This window comes from Tachypleus tridentatus, chromosome 13, assembly GCF_004210375.1.
Source record: "Tachypleus tridentatus isolate NWPU-2018 chromosome 13, ASM421037v1, whole genome shotgun sequence".
Lineage (NCBI taxonomy): Eukaryota > Metazoa > Arthropoda > Merostomata > Xiphosura > Limulidae > Tachypleus > Tachypleus tridentatus.
In genome coordinates, this window is record NC_134837.1 from 118,639,806 (window position 1) to 118,656,948 (window position 17,143).

At 35.0% G+C, this 17,143-nt stretch overlaps 1 protein-coding gene across 2 annotated transcripts in view; it reads left to right on the plus strand.

The window, feature by feature from the left end:
* Positions 1 to 15,271: 15,271 nt before the first annotated feature.
* LOC143236777 (uncharacterized) overlaps positions 15,272 to 17,143 on the plus strand; it is a 46,005-nt gene continuing 44,133 nt past the window's right edge. Inside the window, exon 1 of one of the 2 annotated variants that reach the window (XM_076475321.1) lies at positions 15,272 to 15,404. In XM_076475321.1, coding sequence (XP_076331436.1) covers positions 15,351 to 15,404 — 54 coding nt within the window. In that variant the 5' untranslated portion in view covers positions 15,272 to 15,350. The remainder of the gene's footprint in view (positions 15,405 to 17,143) is intronic. The other variant, XM_076475322.1, reaches the window with a different exon arrangement.

The window sequence follows — 17,143 nt, forward strand, 5'->3', positions numbered from 1 at the left end:
TAATTACATGTGAATTATAAAGAATGATAAGTATTCTCACTCTGGCTCATTCAGTTATCAACAGGGGTCAGGAAACATTAGTTTAGTGTTGTAACTTTACCTTATGTAATGATATGGAAGAATTAGTACCACAAAATGGAATATTCTCTTGTTCTAACACTATTACACAATACTGTGTAAAGCCACGTTTTCAAGTCTCGTTTTAGTACTCTAGCCCAATGAAACAACCTATAACCCTATATTTCAAAGAAATTCCTATCATCACAAATAGATACATTTAGCCAGGTTTCAATTATTCCCATACAGCTCTCTGTTGTAATGCTAGAAGTATAAGAAATAAGATGGATGACTTTAGAGTATTACAACAATAAAAGTTTAGTCTACTATTTTTATACCATACATCTTAGTGTGTCATCATTATTCTTGTCCTCTTCATTGTCTAGTCCAAGTTTGAAATTTACCTTATAGCTGAGTTAATAACCCTTGCAAACAAGCCATCCACTACTATATTTATATATAAGCCGTCCATTCCAAAAAGTTCCATTTTTCCACAGAACCGATCCACAAATCCAACCAGCTAGCTTGCTCTTCCCTGCACATCAACCTAAGCTTGACACTCAGCCTTACAGTTCAGTGTTGGTAGTGTCCATGACCGAATTAAACTGTGATGACCATTTTCTTTAAACATTTCTATCAATACCTTTACTAAACAACTGGCTTCTCTTATCTACCCACTCTGGATCATCAGCCCCTACGTGCTCTACAAAGACTGCTGTCAGTCCTATCTTCCACCCCTGCCCGTAAAGTCTCTTACAATAATAATCTATTTATGTTTATCATCCACATTCCTCTCTGACCCCTATCTTACCCTTCCTTCTTCAAGTTCATCACTTCCACAAGGTAAAAGTTGAAATCTGTTATAACCTGCTCATTGTGACTAAATCCACTAGTGTTAGCACTATCAGTATTATTTTTAAGTCTTTATTTGGTATTAATTTAATCTTTAAATCCTGCTGCCATTTATCGGAGTTTACCTTTCTTCTTATTCATAATCTTTAGGATAGTCTATAATCCTTTAACCACTTTAGGATAGTCTTTAAGCCTTTACTCTGTTTGGGATAGCTTATAATTCTTTATCCTACATAGAAAATCATATAATTTCACTATCAACCTATAAACTACTAGTTTCCTAGAATGTTTACACCAGACTCCAATTACCAAATAAAATCCACTCTTTGCTCCTATCACCCCAGCTAATGGTGAACGTTTAGCCTTTACACCACTTTTGAATATCGTAGCCAGGGAACAAACAATCAACACTAATTACAATCATCCAGTTCACAATAGTGTTTAGTACTGAAAACTTTCACTAAAGGTGATATTGTAGAATGTAATTAGAAAAGTAGTCACGAATGTGACAAGGACTTGACATATTATTGTTCCTGAGCCAGGTTAGCAAAAACAATTAACGTTGAGCACGTAAACGAAACTGCTGTTAACATTTATTCTCACAAGTTGGAGGTATCAGGCCTGTAAACGAAACTATTGTTTACATTTATTGCTACAGGCTAGGGTTATTCGGCCTGTAAAAGAAAATGTTGTTTACATTTATTGTGACAGGATAGAAGAATTAGGCCTGTAAACTAAATTGTTGTTTACATTTATTGTGACAGGTTGGACGTATCAGGCCTGTAAACTAAATTGTTGTTTACATTTATTGTGACAGGCCAGAGGTATCAAGCCTGTAAACGAAGCTGTTGTTTACATTTATTGTGACAGGCTAGAGGTATCAGGCCTGTAAACTAAATTGTTGTTTACATTTATTGTGACAGGCCAGAGGTATCAAGCCTGTAAACGAAGCTGTTGTTTACATTTACTGTGACAGGCTTGAGGTATCAGGCCTGTAAGCTAAATTGTTGTTTACATTTATTGTGACAGGCTGGAGGTTTCAAACCTGTTGCTACATAAGACCCTTCCATAACACAGCTTATCGTTTCTTGTATATTTTGTTACATGAAGTACCTTCAGAACTCAGCCTCGGTTGTGTTAGGGTGTGTACACTGCAACTTTTGATTTTCCGCCACTAGTACGTGAAGAAACTGACGGGTTAGTTGTAGCCTTGGGCAGCGAAAAGCCTTGTAACTAAACCAGGAAGCGAGTTGGCGATGAGGAAGAAGGCACGCGCGCCCACAGCAAAGTGTCGGAATGTGACGGGTAGAAGCAGAGACCGAGGATTTAACCTCACCGGCTCAGAGTCACACGGGGAATAAAACCCAGTTGTTCATTCCCGACCTCTAATAAGCATGAGTATTTTAGATACCATGCTCGCGCAGTGACGTGGGACGTTAGATAAGGAGGCGACGGTTGTCAAGCAACCTGTCTCTTTACGTGTATCAGTTTTGTTAGGTTTATAACTTCTGAACTCTGTAACAGAACATATCGTCTCACGCCCGGGACTGCTAAGGAGGGATATTTGATGATGTGTGACACGAGTTTTCAGTAAAACACGTCTGTTCAAGTGATAGATATTTGTTATCCTAAGTATCAATTCAGGTAAGTTCGTTCTTTTTGAGTGTGTGTTTTTAGCAACCACGTTTTTTGAATTTCGTCTGTATTCGATGAACAAAGTACAGTTGTTTGATACGTATTCTGTTTAGGATTAAAACTCATATTCAGAACTGTTGTAAGTCGCCAAAAGAATCCAGTTTCTGTTGGTTAAAGCTTGTTGAACTTCGTATCAAAGTATTTGCTAATTGTGATGCAACAATCACACAGATCATCGTCATTGTTCAATGACTCACTCACTCTTAATAGCGGACCAGTACGGTGAGATAGTTAATTTGAGGGTCGCAGGTTCGAATCCCCGTCACACCAAACATTGCTCGCCCTTTCAGCTGTGGAAGTGTTATAACGGTCAACCCCACTATTCGTTGGTAAAAGAGTAGCTCAAGAGTTGGCGGTGGATGGTGACGACTAGCTGCCTTCACTTTAGTCTTACGCTGCTAAATTAGGGACAGCTAGCGCAGAAGGCCCTCGTGTACCTTTGCGCGAAATTCTAAATAGAGCAAACAATATCATCACGATTACAATTTACCGCTGACGTCAAGACATAATGACATACGGAACGGGCAGCACGAGACTTTCTCTGAAAGATCTTACAGCACCTGTTCGAAGTTCTCTGTTTCTTCAACTGTTATTGAGTATGTTAGATTTAATAAAAGCTCAAACTGATATATCACCCTTAACGTTTTATCTTAATCGTATAATAAATTTGAAGTTAAGCTGTATAATATTTTTCAATTACGTTATTCATAAAACGACTAGACAAGTTTAACTTAAATAAGCCCAAAACATGAGTTTCTCATTTACCCAGTTTCTCGCAATTCTTAAATTACATAAAGGTGTCCTCTTACACGGACGTTACACAATGTGAAAATCTACTTTTCTTGTTTTTAAAATATTTCATAACTTAAGTAATAATAATAACAACAACATTGAGAGGTAAATGAATACCTGATAAAGTTATAATTTTGGAACTACACGTTTGTTTGGTTACCACAACTTACAAAAATACGCTCTCCCTTTCAGCCGTGAGAGCGATATTATGTCATGATCAATCCCACTACTCGTTGGTAAAATAACAGCCCAAGAGCTGATGACTAGCTGTCTTCTCTTTAGTCTTTCACTTATAAATTAAGGACTTATAGCTTAGATAGCCATCGTGTAGCTTTGCTCGAAATTGAAAAAAACAAAACAAACAAGTATCAAACGTACTGTCTTGGTATGTCGACGTCACAGGCACCTAACGCGACACGTCGTCAAAGATCCCTGAGGTTGAGGTACAGTCATTCCTAATTTAGAACTACTGACCAGAAGGAGAGAAACTAGTTACAAGCACCAACCATCTATAAGGATGCTCTGAACTGAATAGTCAGATTAAATATTTATAGTTGTAACGCTGAAAATACAGAGCGTTAAACAGTATATTGTGACTCGAACCTTCGACCTTTTGGTCCATGTTAGTGAATTAGTCTACGCCTACCCTCAAATGATTTCAATTTCACAGCTTCATAAGGGACTCAGAACTCCATTGTTCTAACTGATATATATATATGTGTGTGTTCCCTAGTGGTACAGTGATGTGTCTGCAAACGTGCAATGCTAGAAACTGGGTTTCGATACCTGTAGTGGAGAGAGCAAAGATAGTCCATTGTGTATATTTGTGCTTAACTTCAAACAATCTATCAATCTAATATCAATCCAGAGGCTGTGGTCAATCCTTCATAATTTGACTCTAGAGACCCTATTCATGTACCAAATTTGTTGTGGACACGACTTTGTTGCTTAATGTTATTATTAATTACTGATTAGGGACCATTTCACATTTTAGATAAGTAATTTCAGATAGTTTATTTCGTTAGTTCCACCCAATGATTGTGGTAAACAGGCATAAACATAAAATTACTCAATATGACAAAACACGTGGGCCCCTACCGGCATTGAACCGCATGGAAACAAGCCGATAACTTCAACGGTTAAACAGGGTGACTGTGCGAATTCTAAACGTCTAATTCGCCATTTTACCATTGAATATGAACTTTGTGTCGCCCTCAGTGGTATGTCGTACACCACACGGTTAACGATAAATTTCCGGAGTCACAGTGCTAATAAATCAGGTGTTCGATTTCCTGAGGCGATGAAGTGAGCGCAGATGGCCTATTGAGAAGCTATGCGCTAAAACAAACCTATACTGAGAGCACCAATTGAGGACTTATAGCTTAGATAGCCATCGTGTAGCTTTGCTCGAAATGGAAAAAAACAAAACAAACAAGTATCAAACGTTTCCGTACTGTCTTGGTATATCGACGTCAGAGGCACCTAACGCGACACGTCGTCGAAGATCCCTGAGGTTGAGGTACAGTTGGGGTCGTGAGGTTTGTTGCGCGAGTGAACCGTTGTTGTTATATAAGATCACGAAATGACCTGGATTTATTAAGAGTTATAAAATAATGTGCGAGAAGGACTTTTTCAGCGTAAGTTAGTTATTAGCTATTAAGTAATTTTCACATTAATTTTGCTCGCAAACGCGTTCATCTGATGAAGCCAGCCATTCGTTTTAAGGTATATCGCGTTCGATAATACAAGGCATTAGCTATATTTAGTTTTTACGACAGTTTTACCAAATCGGTTTTATTTAATATTTAGTGTTTAGAATTATCACGAAAGTAAGTTTGTTTGTAGTTAAAAACAAAGCTACACAATAGGCCTTCTCTGCTCTGCCCATTACGGGTATCGAAACCCGGATTCTAGAAGCGTTGTAAGTCTACAGACATATCGCTGTGCTACTGAGGCGTTTATAAATAAATAACCCTCCCAGTACACAGCACACAGAAAAAGATATATCATTACTTATTTGAAACTGTAAAGAGTTTCAAGGTGTGTGGAACACTTCTTGTGGTGAAACAAACGTCTAAATTCACAAGTGGTTTGCTTCAGGTGCAGTCGTAAAGATACATAAGGGCTATCTGGTTATAGCTGTTCCTAATTTTGAGCTCATACACCCAAGGGACGGCAGTTAGACAACAGCAACAAAATAGGCTTTGACGATCACACTTATAACACGGTCATGGCTCCTAAGCGTGAGGTGAGATTTTGCAACAATGGGGCACAAGCCATAAACCCTTGGATTCATAGTTGACCAGTTAATCACTAGAATCAAGCCTGACCCCATCATAAATTCCAAGGCTAAAACAAAGTTGATATAATGTTTCTCATACCTGTGTCCGTGGTAGTGATATAAAGGGAGAATTTATACATATGCCGATAGCAGTGAAAGTTTAATAACGACCGCAGACTTAACGAAAACAGTTTCTGGTTCTGTTTTCGTGTTCGTCTTGTCTTGTCTTTTGAATTTCGCGCAAAGCTACACGAGGACTATCTGCGCTAGCCGTCCCTAATTTTGCAGTGTAAGAGTAGAGGGTAGGCAGCTAGTCATCACTACCCACCGTCAACTCTTAGGCTACTCTTTTATCAACGAATAGTGGGATTGATCGTCACATTATAACGCCCCCACGGCTGAAAGGGCGAGCATGTTTGGTGCGACGGGGATTCGAACCCGCGACCCTCGGATTACGAGTCGAGCGCCTTAACCACCTGGACATGCCGGGCCAGATTTTGTGTTCGTAAAAGCAGGTTGTTAGATTTTCAATCTATGTTTTATAGGCATCAAATAGTATTTAAAATAAACGTTGATATTTGAGTGTCGTCTCTTTGTATGTGAAGCAAATGCATAACTGTGATGTTCCATGATTTATTTATTTTTAATTTGCTATTTGTCCAAAATATGTTACTTCTTTGTCGGCGTCTTTTTTTTTCTTAAATTGCTTTAGAAATGATTAAACTTTGGCGCTAAATATTCAATGTTTGTCATAATTCAGTGGAAGTAGGCTTAACAAAAATAATAAGTCATGTAACGGTGAAACAACAACTATCCGCCAGAATAAAATTTAAATACAGAGTTAAATATTAAATATTTCTCATATTTTATTACAAACAGGCATAACAAAATAACTTGTGCCAAAATCAAACAGTAACTATCTAAAGATAAAGATTATACTCGGGTTTAAATATTCAATGTTCGTTATATTTTAGTGGGAGTAGGCTTAAGAAAGTATGTTTTAACAGTCTTCTTGAGGCCTGGCATGGCCTAGCGCGTTAAGGCGTGCACTTCGTAATCTGAGGGTCGCGGGTTCGCGCCCTAGTCGCGCCAAACATGCTCGCTCTCCCAGCCGTGGGGGCGTTATAATGTTACGGTCAATCCCACTATTCGTTGGTAAAAGAGTAGCCCAAGAGTTGGCGGTGGGTGGTGATGACTAGCTGCCTTCCCTCTGGTCTTACACTGCTAAATTAGGGACGGCTAGCACAGATAGCCCTCAAGTAGCTTTGTGCGAAATTCCAAAACATCATCATCAAACAGTCTTCTCTGAATAAAGTCAAGTCACGCAGTTGTTGAATACGCCAATTCAGCTTAAGCATATTAAATTACCGAATTTTCAGTTGTTATTCAATCATTGAACGTGTTTATACTTGTGTAGTTTCAACAGTGTGCCAACATTTGGTGACACAGCTTTGAACACTCCATCTGTTCTTCTTACATCATATATAACTAATTTGTTCTTCAATGGATTTCACTTACTGTCATCATTTATCCAAACATCGAGGTAAATCAATAAAGGACACCTGTTTATGAGGTCAGCGAGATGCAATTGAGTATCTAAAGGTAGCGCTTAAAACCATTTTTCTTTTATTACAATTACTAAAAGCCAATAAAGTAGGTCTAATCTAAACAGACAATTTGTAAAAACATAGTACCTAACATCATCACTATTAAGCAATTAATATATTGTCTTTAAACGCCTTTAGTGCTGTAATGGCGTCATTACTATTAAGTGATTAATATATTGCTTATAAACCACTTTGATGCCCTAATGACGTCACTACTATTAAGTAATTAATACATTGCCTATAAAAGCCTTTGGTGCCAAAGTGACATCATTAATATATTGTTTATAAACACCTTCGGTGCCCTAATAACGTCATTAAGATTAATTTATTAATACATTGCTTACAAACGCCTTTGATGCGCTAATGACGTTTTTTATGATTGTTATTTTGATATGTTTCATTTTAGAAGGCACAAGTGTATATATATATATATATATTCAAAGTTTAAAAGCAATACGTGAAACAGAATGTACTTTGAATAAAACCTCTTGTTTTCTGTACATTCCCTGTCACACCAAACATTCTCGTCCTTTCAGCCGTAGGGGCGTTATTATTTGACGCTCAATCCCACTATTTGTTGGTAAAAGCATTGGCGGTGGGTGGTGATGACTAGCTGCCTTCCCTCCAGTCTTACACTGCTAAATTAGGGACGACTAGCGCAGATAGCCCTCGAGTAGCTTTGCGCGAAATTCAAAAAACAAAAACAAACTTTAAGAGCCAAACGGATTTTACCTGAGTAAACTTTCTTTAAAGTATAGTTTCAATAACTATACATAGAAATGACGTAGTAGAGACAGTTTGATTTGGAAAATGTTTAAACCGGAAGTGACGTAGTAGAAACAGTGTGATTAATAAAACAGTGGAATATGAATCTGACATAAAAATGGATATTTGATTAGCAGTATTTTAAAATAAAAAAGGCAGTACTTTGTTCTCCAAATAATATAACAGTATTGAACAATGCTATTTAATAGTTTGATAATATTTGAATTTAAAGATAAACTTTAAATTCCCCCATCCCACTTTAAAAATATAGAACCCACTGCATGCTTAGTGGCTAGAGTACTCGAATTGTGAATTCGAAGGTTCGTATCCCTCTAATATAAAAAAATGCTATGCACGTGTGGTATAAGAGCGATGGTTAAAGCTCCACTACTCAGTCAAACAAGGGAAGCGCAAGAGTTAACAGAAGGTGCAGTTCATTAACTGCCTCCTTTCTAGTTTATCAGCTCCAGATTAGGAACTATTATTTTCAGATAGCTCTTTTGTAGTTTAGACCGAACATTCTAAAAACAGCTACTAAACAAGCCGAACAAACTGAACTAAGTATTATTTTACTGAATTAATTCATAAGAAAATAATAAAACTATTAGAAATTTATACGAAGGAAACTCCTTTACAAGAACTTAATAGCAACAAAACCACTTTATGCTTTATAATGTCTGGTATGTAATGATAATAAACAAAATGGAAAATGGACTTAATCTCACATCTGGTACAAAATGTCCTCGATATGTATAAAAACAACGCACGTTAGATCCTCAAATAACCTATGAAATAACTGGACAATAGAAAGCAAATATTGCATTTGTAAGTACACAGTCTTACAAAAATATAAGATCCATGGTTTGGTAACTAAACATTGAAGAAGAATGTACAACAATATGTCAATTAATTTAAAGAGTAAAGAAGAATATATAAAAATATGTCAACCAATTTAAAGAGTAAAGAAGAATGTATAATAAATCTGTCAACCAATTTAAAGAGTAAAAAAAATGTATAAAATATGTCAACCAATTTAAAGAGTAAAGAAGAATGTATAACAATATGTCAACCAATTTAAAAAGTAAAGAAGAATGTATAAAATATGTCAACCAATTTAAAGAGTAAAGAAGAATGTATAACAATATGTCAACCAATTTAAAGAGTAAAAAAATGTATAAAATATGTCAACCAATTTAAAGAGTAAAGAAGAATGTATAACAATATGTCAACCAATTTAAAAAGTAAAGAAGAATGTATAAAATATGTCAACCAATTTAAAGAGTAAAGAAGAATGTATAACAATATGTCAACCAATTTAAAGAGTAAAGAAGAATGTATAATAAATATGCCAACCAATTTAAAGAGTAAAGACGAATGTATAAAATATGTTAATCAATTTAAAGAATAAAGAAGAATGTATAATAAATATGTCAATCAATTTAAAGAGTAAAGAAGAATGTATACAAATATGTCAACCAATTTAAAGAGTAAAGAAGAATGTATAAAAATATGTCAACCAATTTAAAGAACAAGAAGAATGTATAAAATACGTCAACCAATTAAAAGAGTAAAGAAAAATGTATAACAATATGTCAACCAATTTAAAGAGTAAAGAAGAATGTATAACAATATGTCAACTAATTTAAAGAGTAAAAAAAATGTATAAAATATGTCAACCAATTTAAAGAGTAAAGAAGAATGTATAACAATATGTCAACCAATTTAAAAAGTAAAGAAGAATGTATAAAATATGTTAACCAATTTAAAAAGTAAAGAATGTATAAAATATGTCAACCGATTTTAAGAGTAAAGAAGAATGTACAATAAATATGTCAACCAATTTAAAAAGTAAAGAAGTGTAAAATATGTCAACCAATTTAAAGAATAAAGAATAATGTATAAAAATATGTTAACCAATTTAAAGAACAAGAAGAATGTATAAAATATGTCAACCAATTTAAAGAGTAAAGAAGAATGTATAACAATATGTAAACCAATTTAAAAAATAAAGAAGAATGTATAACAGTATATCAGCCAATTTAAAAAATAAATCATAATGTATAAAAATATGTTAACCAATTTAAAGAACAAAGAAGAATGTATAACAGTATAACAACCAATTTAAAGAACAAAGAAGAATGTATAACAGTATAAAACCAATTTGAAAAGTAAAGAAGAATGTATAACAGTATAAAAACCAATTTAAAAAGTAAAGAAGAATGTATAACAGTATAACAACCAATTTAAGTAATAAAGAATGATATATAAAAATATGCTAACCAATTTAAAGAACAAAGCAGAATGTATAACAGTATAACAACCAATTTAAAAAGTAAAAAAGAATGTATAACAATGTGTTAACCAATTTAAAGAGTAAGATTTAAAATTCGGTGAACTACTGGAAAACCAAAAGCCCTAAAATGTTTACGAAAAGTTAACTTGTTTTTACAACGACGAGGGCTTTCGCTAATACTAAAGAAATTTTTAAAACTTTTCGTCTAGATAGTCTGTAAGTATTATAGCATTCTTGTTAACTTATATTAAAACTTTTACAGAGGTAAAGATTTTATACGTCAACGGTTAGAAATTTATATCACTTTTATCTTGTGTTTGTCCCTCCTGGAAAAGGATGAGCCAATGGCAAAGGGTGTCACAGATACTTGTACAAATTAGCATGCGTTTAGAGCCTCTTCTATCTTATGAGTGCTATTTGAATAGGCGATGATGTGTGCATTGTCGAATTTTGATATACCGGACTTTTAAGATTTCACCATTTGTCTTCGTCCTTTGGTAATAAACAGGAAGCCTCTCACCCCAGTGAGTCAGACAGAACTCTGTAAGCTAGCCAGTTAGGGAGAGACCTAATGTTTTTTGTTTACTTGTTCTGTGTACGTTTGATTCCTTTATTATTCATGGTAAATTTAATCTCTGTCTGAAGTTTCCCGGATCTACGTTATCAGTGGATCTGGTTACCACAACCCATTAACACTGTGATCTCTGCTATTCATCACTTTTCCACTTCCCCAAAAAATAAAAGATATAATACAAAGAACGCGATAACAATTCTTCCAACGTAGAAGATACTCGACATCAATATAAAATCACTGCCAAAATTTGTCGTCATCTCTTCCCCCGATTATTTGTCAAACATTTTTGGATGTCTTTGCGCACAGAGCTGCACATATGGGCTATCTGACCTAGGTCCATCGCAGGGATTGACCTTGAATTTTAGCAGTAAAAGATTTCAAGCTTACCATTGATCCAAGGAGGTAGGGATCAAAACATTTTGGAGTAAACGAATAATAAATGTTATAATAATAAAAGTTACTTGTGACAGACGTGAAAAAAAATATTTATATTTACTTTTCAAACAAACACCTTCATCGTTTTTATTTGATTCTAATACTTTTCCTTCTTAAGACTAATTCCCACAGGTAAAATTCACAAAAGGGCCTTAAGACGAGGCGTAAATTAATATCCTATTACATCTACACGACGGTTATCTCCGCTGGTCGTCCCTAGTTTTGATATGGTAGACTAGAGAGGGAAGACGTCTAGTCAACACCAAATTTCGGGAATAGTGAGATTGATCGTAACATTATAATGCCTACACGTTTTACAGGGCGTGCGTTTTTAGTGACGGGATTTGAATCTGCGACCTGCAGATATGGAGCAACAAATTTTTAACTTTGTCGTACAATTAATTCGCTGCACTATTTTGTTTATAAACTAGGACCTCATATATTTCTTACTGGATCCGGATCCAAGATGTTACAACCATGAACTAGGTCTGTTACCAACATAGCTAACAGAAACATATAATTAATATGATATATAAATGATTGTTTTGATAGTTTGAAATCACGTACATTCTGTGTGCAAAAAATAGTAACATAATTATTTTTATGTCAATTATTACAAGTCAGCAGACCAAAACATTCACGTGTTACTGAAGCATGTGACAGCGTGCAGAAGCCAATCTTGGTCACCGAAAGGTTGACTCGTTCACGCATACCAACTAATGAATTTATAATTATTCGAAAGATTTAATCAGTTAAAACGAGTGTTAGCATAATCATTAAACCAATACCCAATTAATCAGTCCACGAAAACATAATTGAAATTCGTTTCCAATTATGAGATGAATCATAAAAGTTGAGGAAAGAAATATGGAATCAAAAGGCGCAAACATGCATATGGACAAAATTGTCTCGCACAATTAGTCTGCGAGACATACCTTTCAAAAACAAACTATACAGCTTTCCTTTTCTTGACGAGTATCTAGCTTACGACGGAGATGAATAACCGATAAAGAACTATTAAAAATAAATCACAATACTTTGAACAAAACACAGGTGAAAGACGTATATTTGGTCTGAACTTGGACTGACAAACTTTTCTTTCCTTTGATAAGCCTCTTTGTATTCAGAAAGCAAGTATTGTCGAATTATTGTTTTCCATTTATCTTAACTCTTAGAACAATGTTAGGCCTAGCATTCCCTGGTGGTTAGGGTTTTCTACTCTCAATCTGAAGTTCACGGGTTCGAATCCCGTCTCTGAACGTCCCTTTACAGCCGTGAAGGTGCTAGAACGTTACAATCAATCCCACCATTTGTTTGTAAAAGAGTAGCCCAAGAGTTGCTGGTGGGTGGTGTTGTCTAAGTACTGCCTTCCCTATAATCTATTCAATCACAATTAGGGCTGGTTAGAGAAGTTTTGCACAAAATTCCAAACAAGTCAAACATGGAACATCAACACATTCTGAACCAAAGTAAATAATTCTTCCATATTATTATTATTTTGATGTTCTCTTGTTTATTTTCCTTTTACACCCTGTGCTACTGACACTTGTTGAATGACATAGTGAGTTACGAATGAAAGAGTTAAACTCAATAAACATTCACGTGTGTCACTCACAGATGTAAAGGGAACAAACGTCCAAGTGCCATAAATTTGGAAACTCAGAATTAGCTCTATGAAGACGGAACTATTTCCATCCTTAAATTTGGTAAATTCAAGGGCAATCTAATGTGGTTCTGGATGTTTTCTTCTTTGCATTAAAAGCTGCAGGTAATAAAACCATGCGGTGTCTCAAAAGCCTTCCCGACAAGAGAACGTCACAATTGAAACGAAGTGTGGTAGAATTGTACGACTGTCCGTTAAGAAACTGTTTTAGCTTATAATTCTCTTCTGGATGAGAAACAGTATCGATAATAAGGAATTTTGTAGCATTCCCAAGAATTTAAAACAATATCAATAAACTCTGTAACACTCCCAACAAAGAATAACAATATAAATAAACTGTGTAACACTCCCAACAAACAGTAACAATATCAATAAACTGTGTAACATTCCCAACAAATTAAAACAATATCAATAAACTCTGTAACACTCCCAGCAAATAGTAACAATATCAATAAACTCTGTAACACTCCCAACAAATTAAAACAATATCAATAAACCCTGGAACACTCCCAGCAAGTAGTAACAATATCAGTAAACTCTGTAACACTCTCAACAAACAGTAACAACATCAATAAACTCTGTAACACTCCCAACAAACAGTAACAATATCAATAAACTCTGTAACATTCCCAACAAATTAAAACAATATCAATAAACCCTGTAACACTCCCAACAAATTAAAACAAGATCAATAAACTCTGTAACACTTCCAACAACCAGTAACAATATCAACAAATTCTGTAACTCTCAACGAGAACTGTATCAATATCAATAAACTCTGTAACAATGTTGAAAAAACAAAAGAATAAACTCACCAGCTAGCTGGTTTTAAATAAGTAATGTATGTAGGCTAAATGAAAGATAGTATAGCCTGAGGTACGTGCTCCCCTCTACGCCTATGAGTAGAAAATAGGCAGGGATTACGGAGTTAAAGAAAAAAAAGTTCTCAACTCAGCTAAGCCTAACAACATGGCTGATGATAAATTGCATCAGGAATGAGTAACGTTACAGACAGTATACATAACGTAGGGGAAAAATCGAACGTTATAAACTGAAAGTTCTACGAGTATATTGGGTTTTTGCGTGTACTAGATGGATGAAAAAAAAAATGATATGACATATTTCTTTTTGCCAGATGCGTCACACTTGTGAACCATAACGTTAACATCACAGGTGCCTACTTTTACAATACTATATTCGCACTTGTCTGACTCGTATCACAACAAGAAGTTCACAGTAATGGGGAGTTATAAACAGGTATTTAACTAAATATATATTCACTTGATTTCAAGTTGAATAACTTCGATATATCAAAGTCGATCTTAACTGTCTTTCGCTGTCTCTCTCTTCAATTTTTGACGAATAACTGAACTAAGTTCTTCGGTTATTTTAAAGCCTCTGAGATTTATGTTTGCAAGTTCATTTCTAGTTGCATTAGTTTGTTTTGTTGAATTTCACGCAAAGTCACTCGGGAGCTATCTGCTCTCTGTAGTTTGACAGTGATAGACTTGAGAGAAGAAAGCTAGCCTATATCACTTACTGCTAACTCTAGGGCTATTCTTTTACCAACAAAAAGTGGGACTGACTGTACATTATAATAACCACACTATTAAAAGGTTAGAATGCCCGATGTTGGAATTCGAATCGAGGACCCGCAGATTATAAGTGGAGTGCCTCAGCCATCAGACCATACCAGGTCTTTTCTGAGTTAACAATATACATAGTTGAACCAGGCACGTAAGAAAGTCCTCATGTTAATCGTACGCACAAGAGTGGATAGTGAAAGTTGGCATGTACAAATATCGTAGGACATATACACTAAATGACAACCCAGACAAGAGAAAGAAATGACGGTCATTATTTGTAGTTTACACTCTGGTGTAGCAAATGGTGTTCTCGCCCTTACACGCACCTAATCGATAAATTCGCGATCAAAACCTTTTCTGCCATAAGTTTGGGTGAATTTCACAAAAGGTTAGCACCAAAAAGTGTAAATAAGTGATAAAAGCCACTTTTTTCGTTAGGGTTAATGATCACATGGATTTGAATTACATGCCTATCTATTATACGTGTTTAGTGACCTATCTTTACTAACTATAAAGAGATATTGGTTCACGAGAGCGTTTTCTTTAGTGCTCACATGACTGCTACCAGGTAGCCCAAAGGTAAAAACAAAGGTCGACCTCTGAAGAGGCCAAGAAAAGGGACATTTGTGGAATGTACGCTGGAAAACGGGGTGTGGGGGAAGTCAAGGGGTTTTTCTTTATCTTGGTTGCTCCCAGCACTACACGACCTAATCGTAAAGTAATGAGGTTAGTTTCTACTAAGACTTGATCATGTCAAAAACAGGACAAGAACGCGTGTTGTTGGATGACCAATCTGTCTTATCGGTAAGTTAAATGACTACATAATAAGTGTTTGGTATAACAGACAAATCTTTTTAGGAAAAGGTTCACAGCATTTTCTATTTTTATTTAAATAGGCAGAGAAAGATTGTGTAATTTTAAATTACTCCAGTGTTGTATAATATAGTGAGGTTGGATATTCAGTTAAGTGACGCAATAACTTCGATACTAAAACATATTTAAATATTTGAATCAACAAAGAAACTAGTAAAACTGTTTCGTGTCTCGCAAGAAAAAAGATATCGTGATAATTTTAAAAAATATGTCAATATTAATCCTTGTTTTATGTTTCACTATTGCCCCTTGTTGAAAAAACCTCAACCACAAATGTTCTCGATAATTCTGGTATGCAAGATACGTGAGATTCACGAGATATCGACACTTTCCAAAATCCGTAACACTTTCGAAAGAAGAGGTGAGAAGTTGCGTAATCCTGGTCATGCAAGATACTTTAAATCCATAAGTCTAGATAATTCCAAAATCCGTAACGCTTTCAAAAGAAGGGGTGGAAGGGTACAAACATGAGATTCTGAATTTCTAAATACATAATTCAAAGGGTTAGGATATCCAAAAAAAAACAAACCCGGCAAATAATAATAATAATTAAAATTTATTTAATTGAAAAATTAGATCAATATTGGAAATAATTTTGAACACTATTTTTACAGAAGATCAAACGCAAAAGTTCGTAAAAATGTGATCAAAATATTACAGTGGCTTGCGCCTGCTTCAGTGCATGAAAATTAAATTCCTATAGGTAACGGAAAGGGAGGAACAGAGTTTAAAAGGTTTGTCAATCAATAACAATCTTCATTTTTATTATCTGACAAGTGATATTAGTTCGCTCGTTGGTCGGTGACAGTTCGGGTAGTTGTAAAGGGTTTTTCTTATGTTTTTAAGCCTAATATGTTACAAAAACAATGTTGCTCTCTCTCTTGTATGGGTATTTGGGTATTGATGTCTATCTACCGAGGAGGGTCAGGTTTCGTTAACCTCTTCCTCCTTCCTTCAAATTTTGGTTTTACAATTGCCAAGTGTATTTATATATGGTACACGAGGGCTAGAGTAACCCGCACTTACTCAGACCTCTTTCAGGGCAATGTCCATGCATAATCTACACATACACTTGGTGCAAATAAAACATTTCTCTCATAGTTCCATAGATTTTTGCACTTTCATAAGTTAGATATTAACTATAAAACGTTTACATAAAAAAACCCTTTCAATGTTTAGTAATTAATCCCTAATCTAATGTGGAGTCTAGTTTATAGGTGGTCTTTTACTTATTTAGAAAATATATATTCACTGGGGAAAGGTGCTTAGGTCTATCATCATCATGTAAACAATACCTGTCAAGTTCGCTCACTAGTTCATTTTTTCTCCAATTTTATTAAAATAATTTATTGCACTATGTAGGAGTCTATCTGTTATTGTTTCGATATGTGCGTATTTATGCATAAACTTGGAAGATGATGTTCTAGGTACTTTATAAGCTGTTGTGAGTAATGTATTTTGTATTGTTTATAGTTTTGTTTGCAGTTATATTTTGCTAACATTTATCCATGCAGGAGCTGCATAGTCAATGACGGGTCTAATATATGTTTTATATATTTTCATAATATTGTCTGCCGTAGCTCCACTGTTTTTGCCAGTTAGACTCCTAGCATAGTTTGTTCTTCGCCAAATTTTTGTTCTAATATTATTTATGTGGTTTACCCACGTTA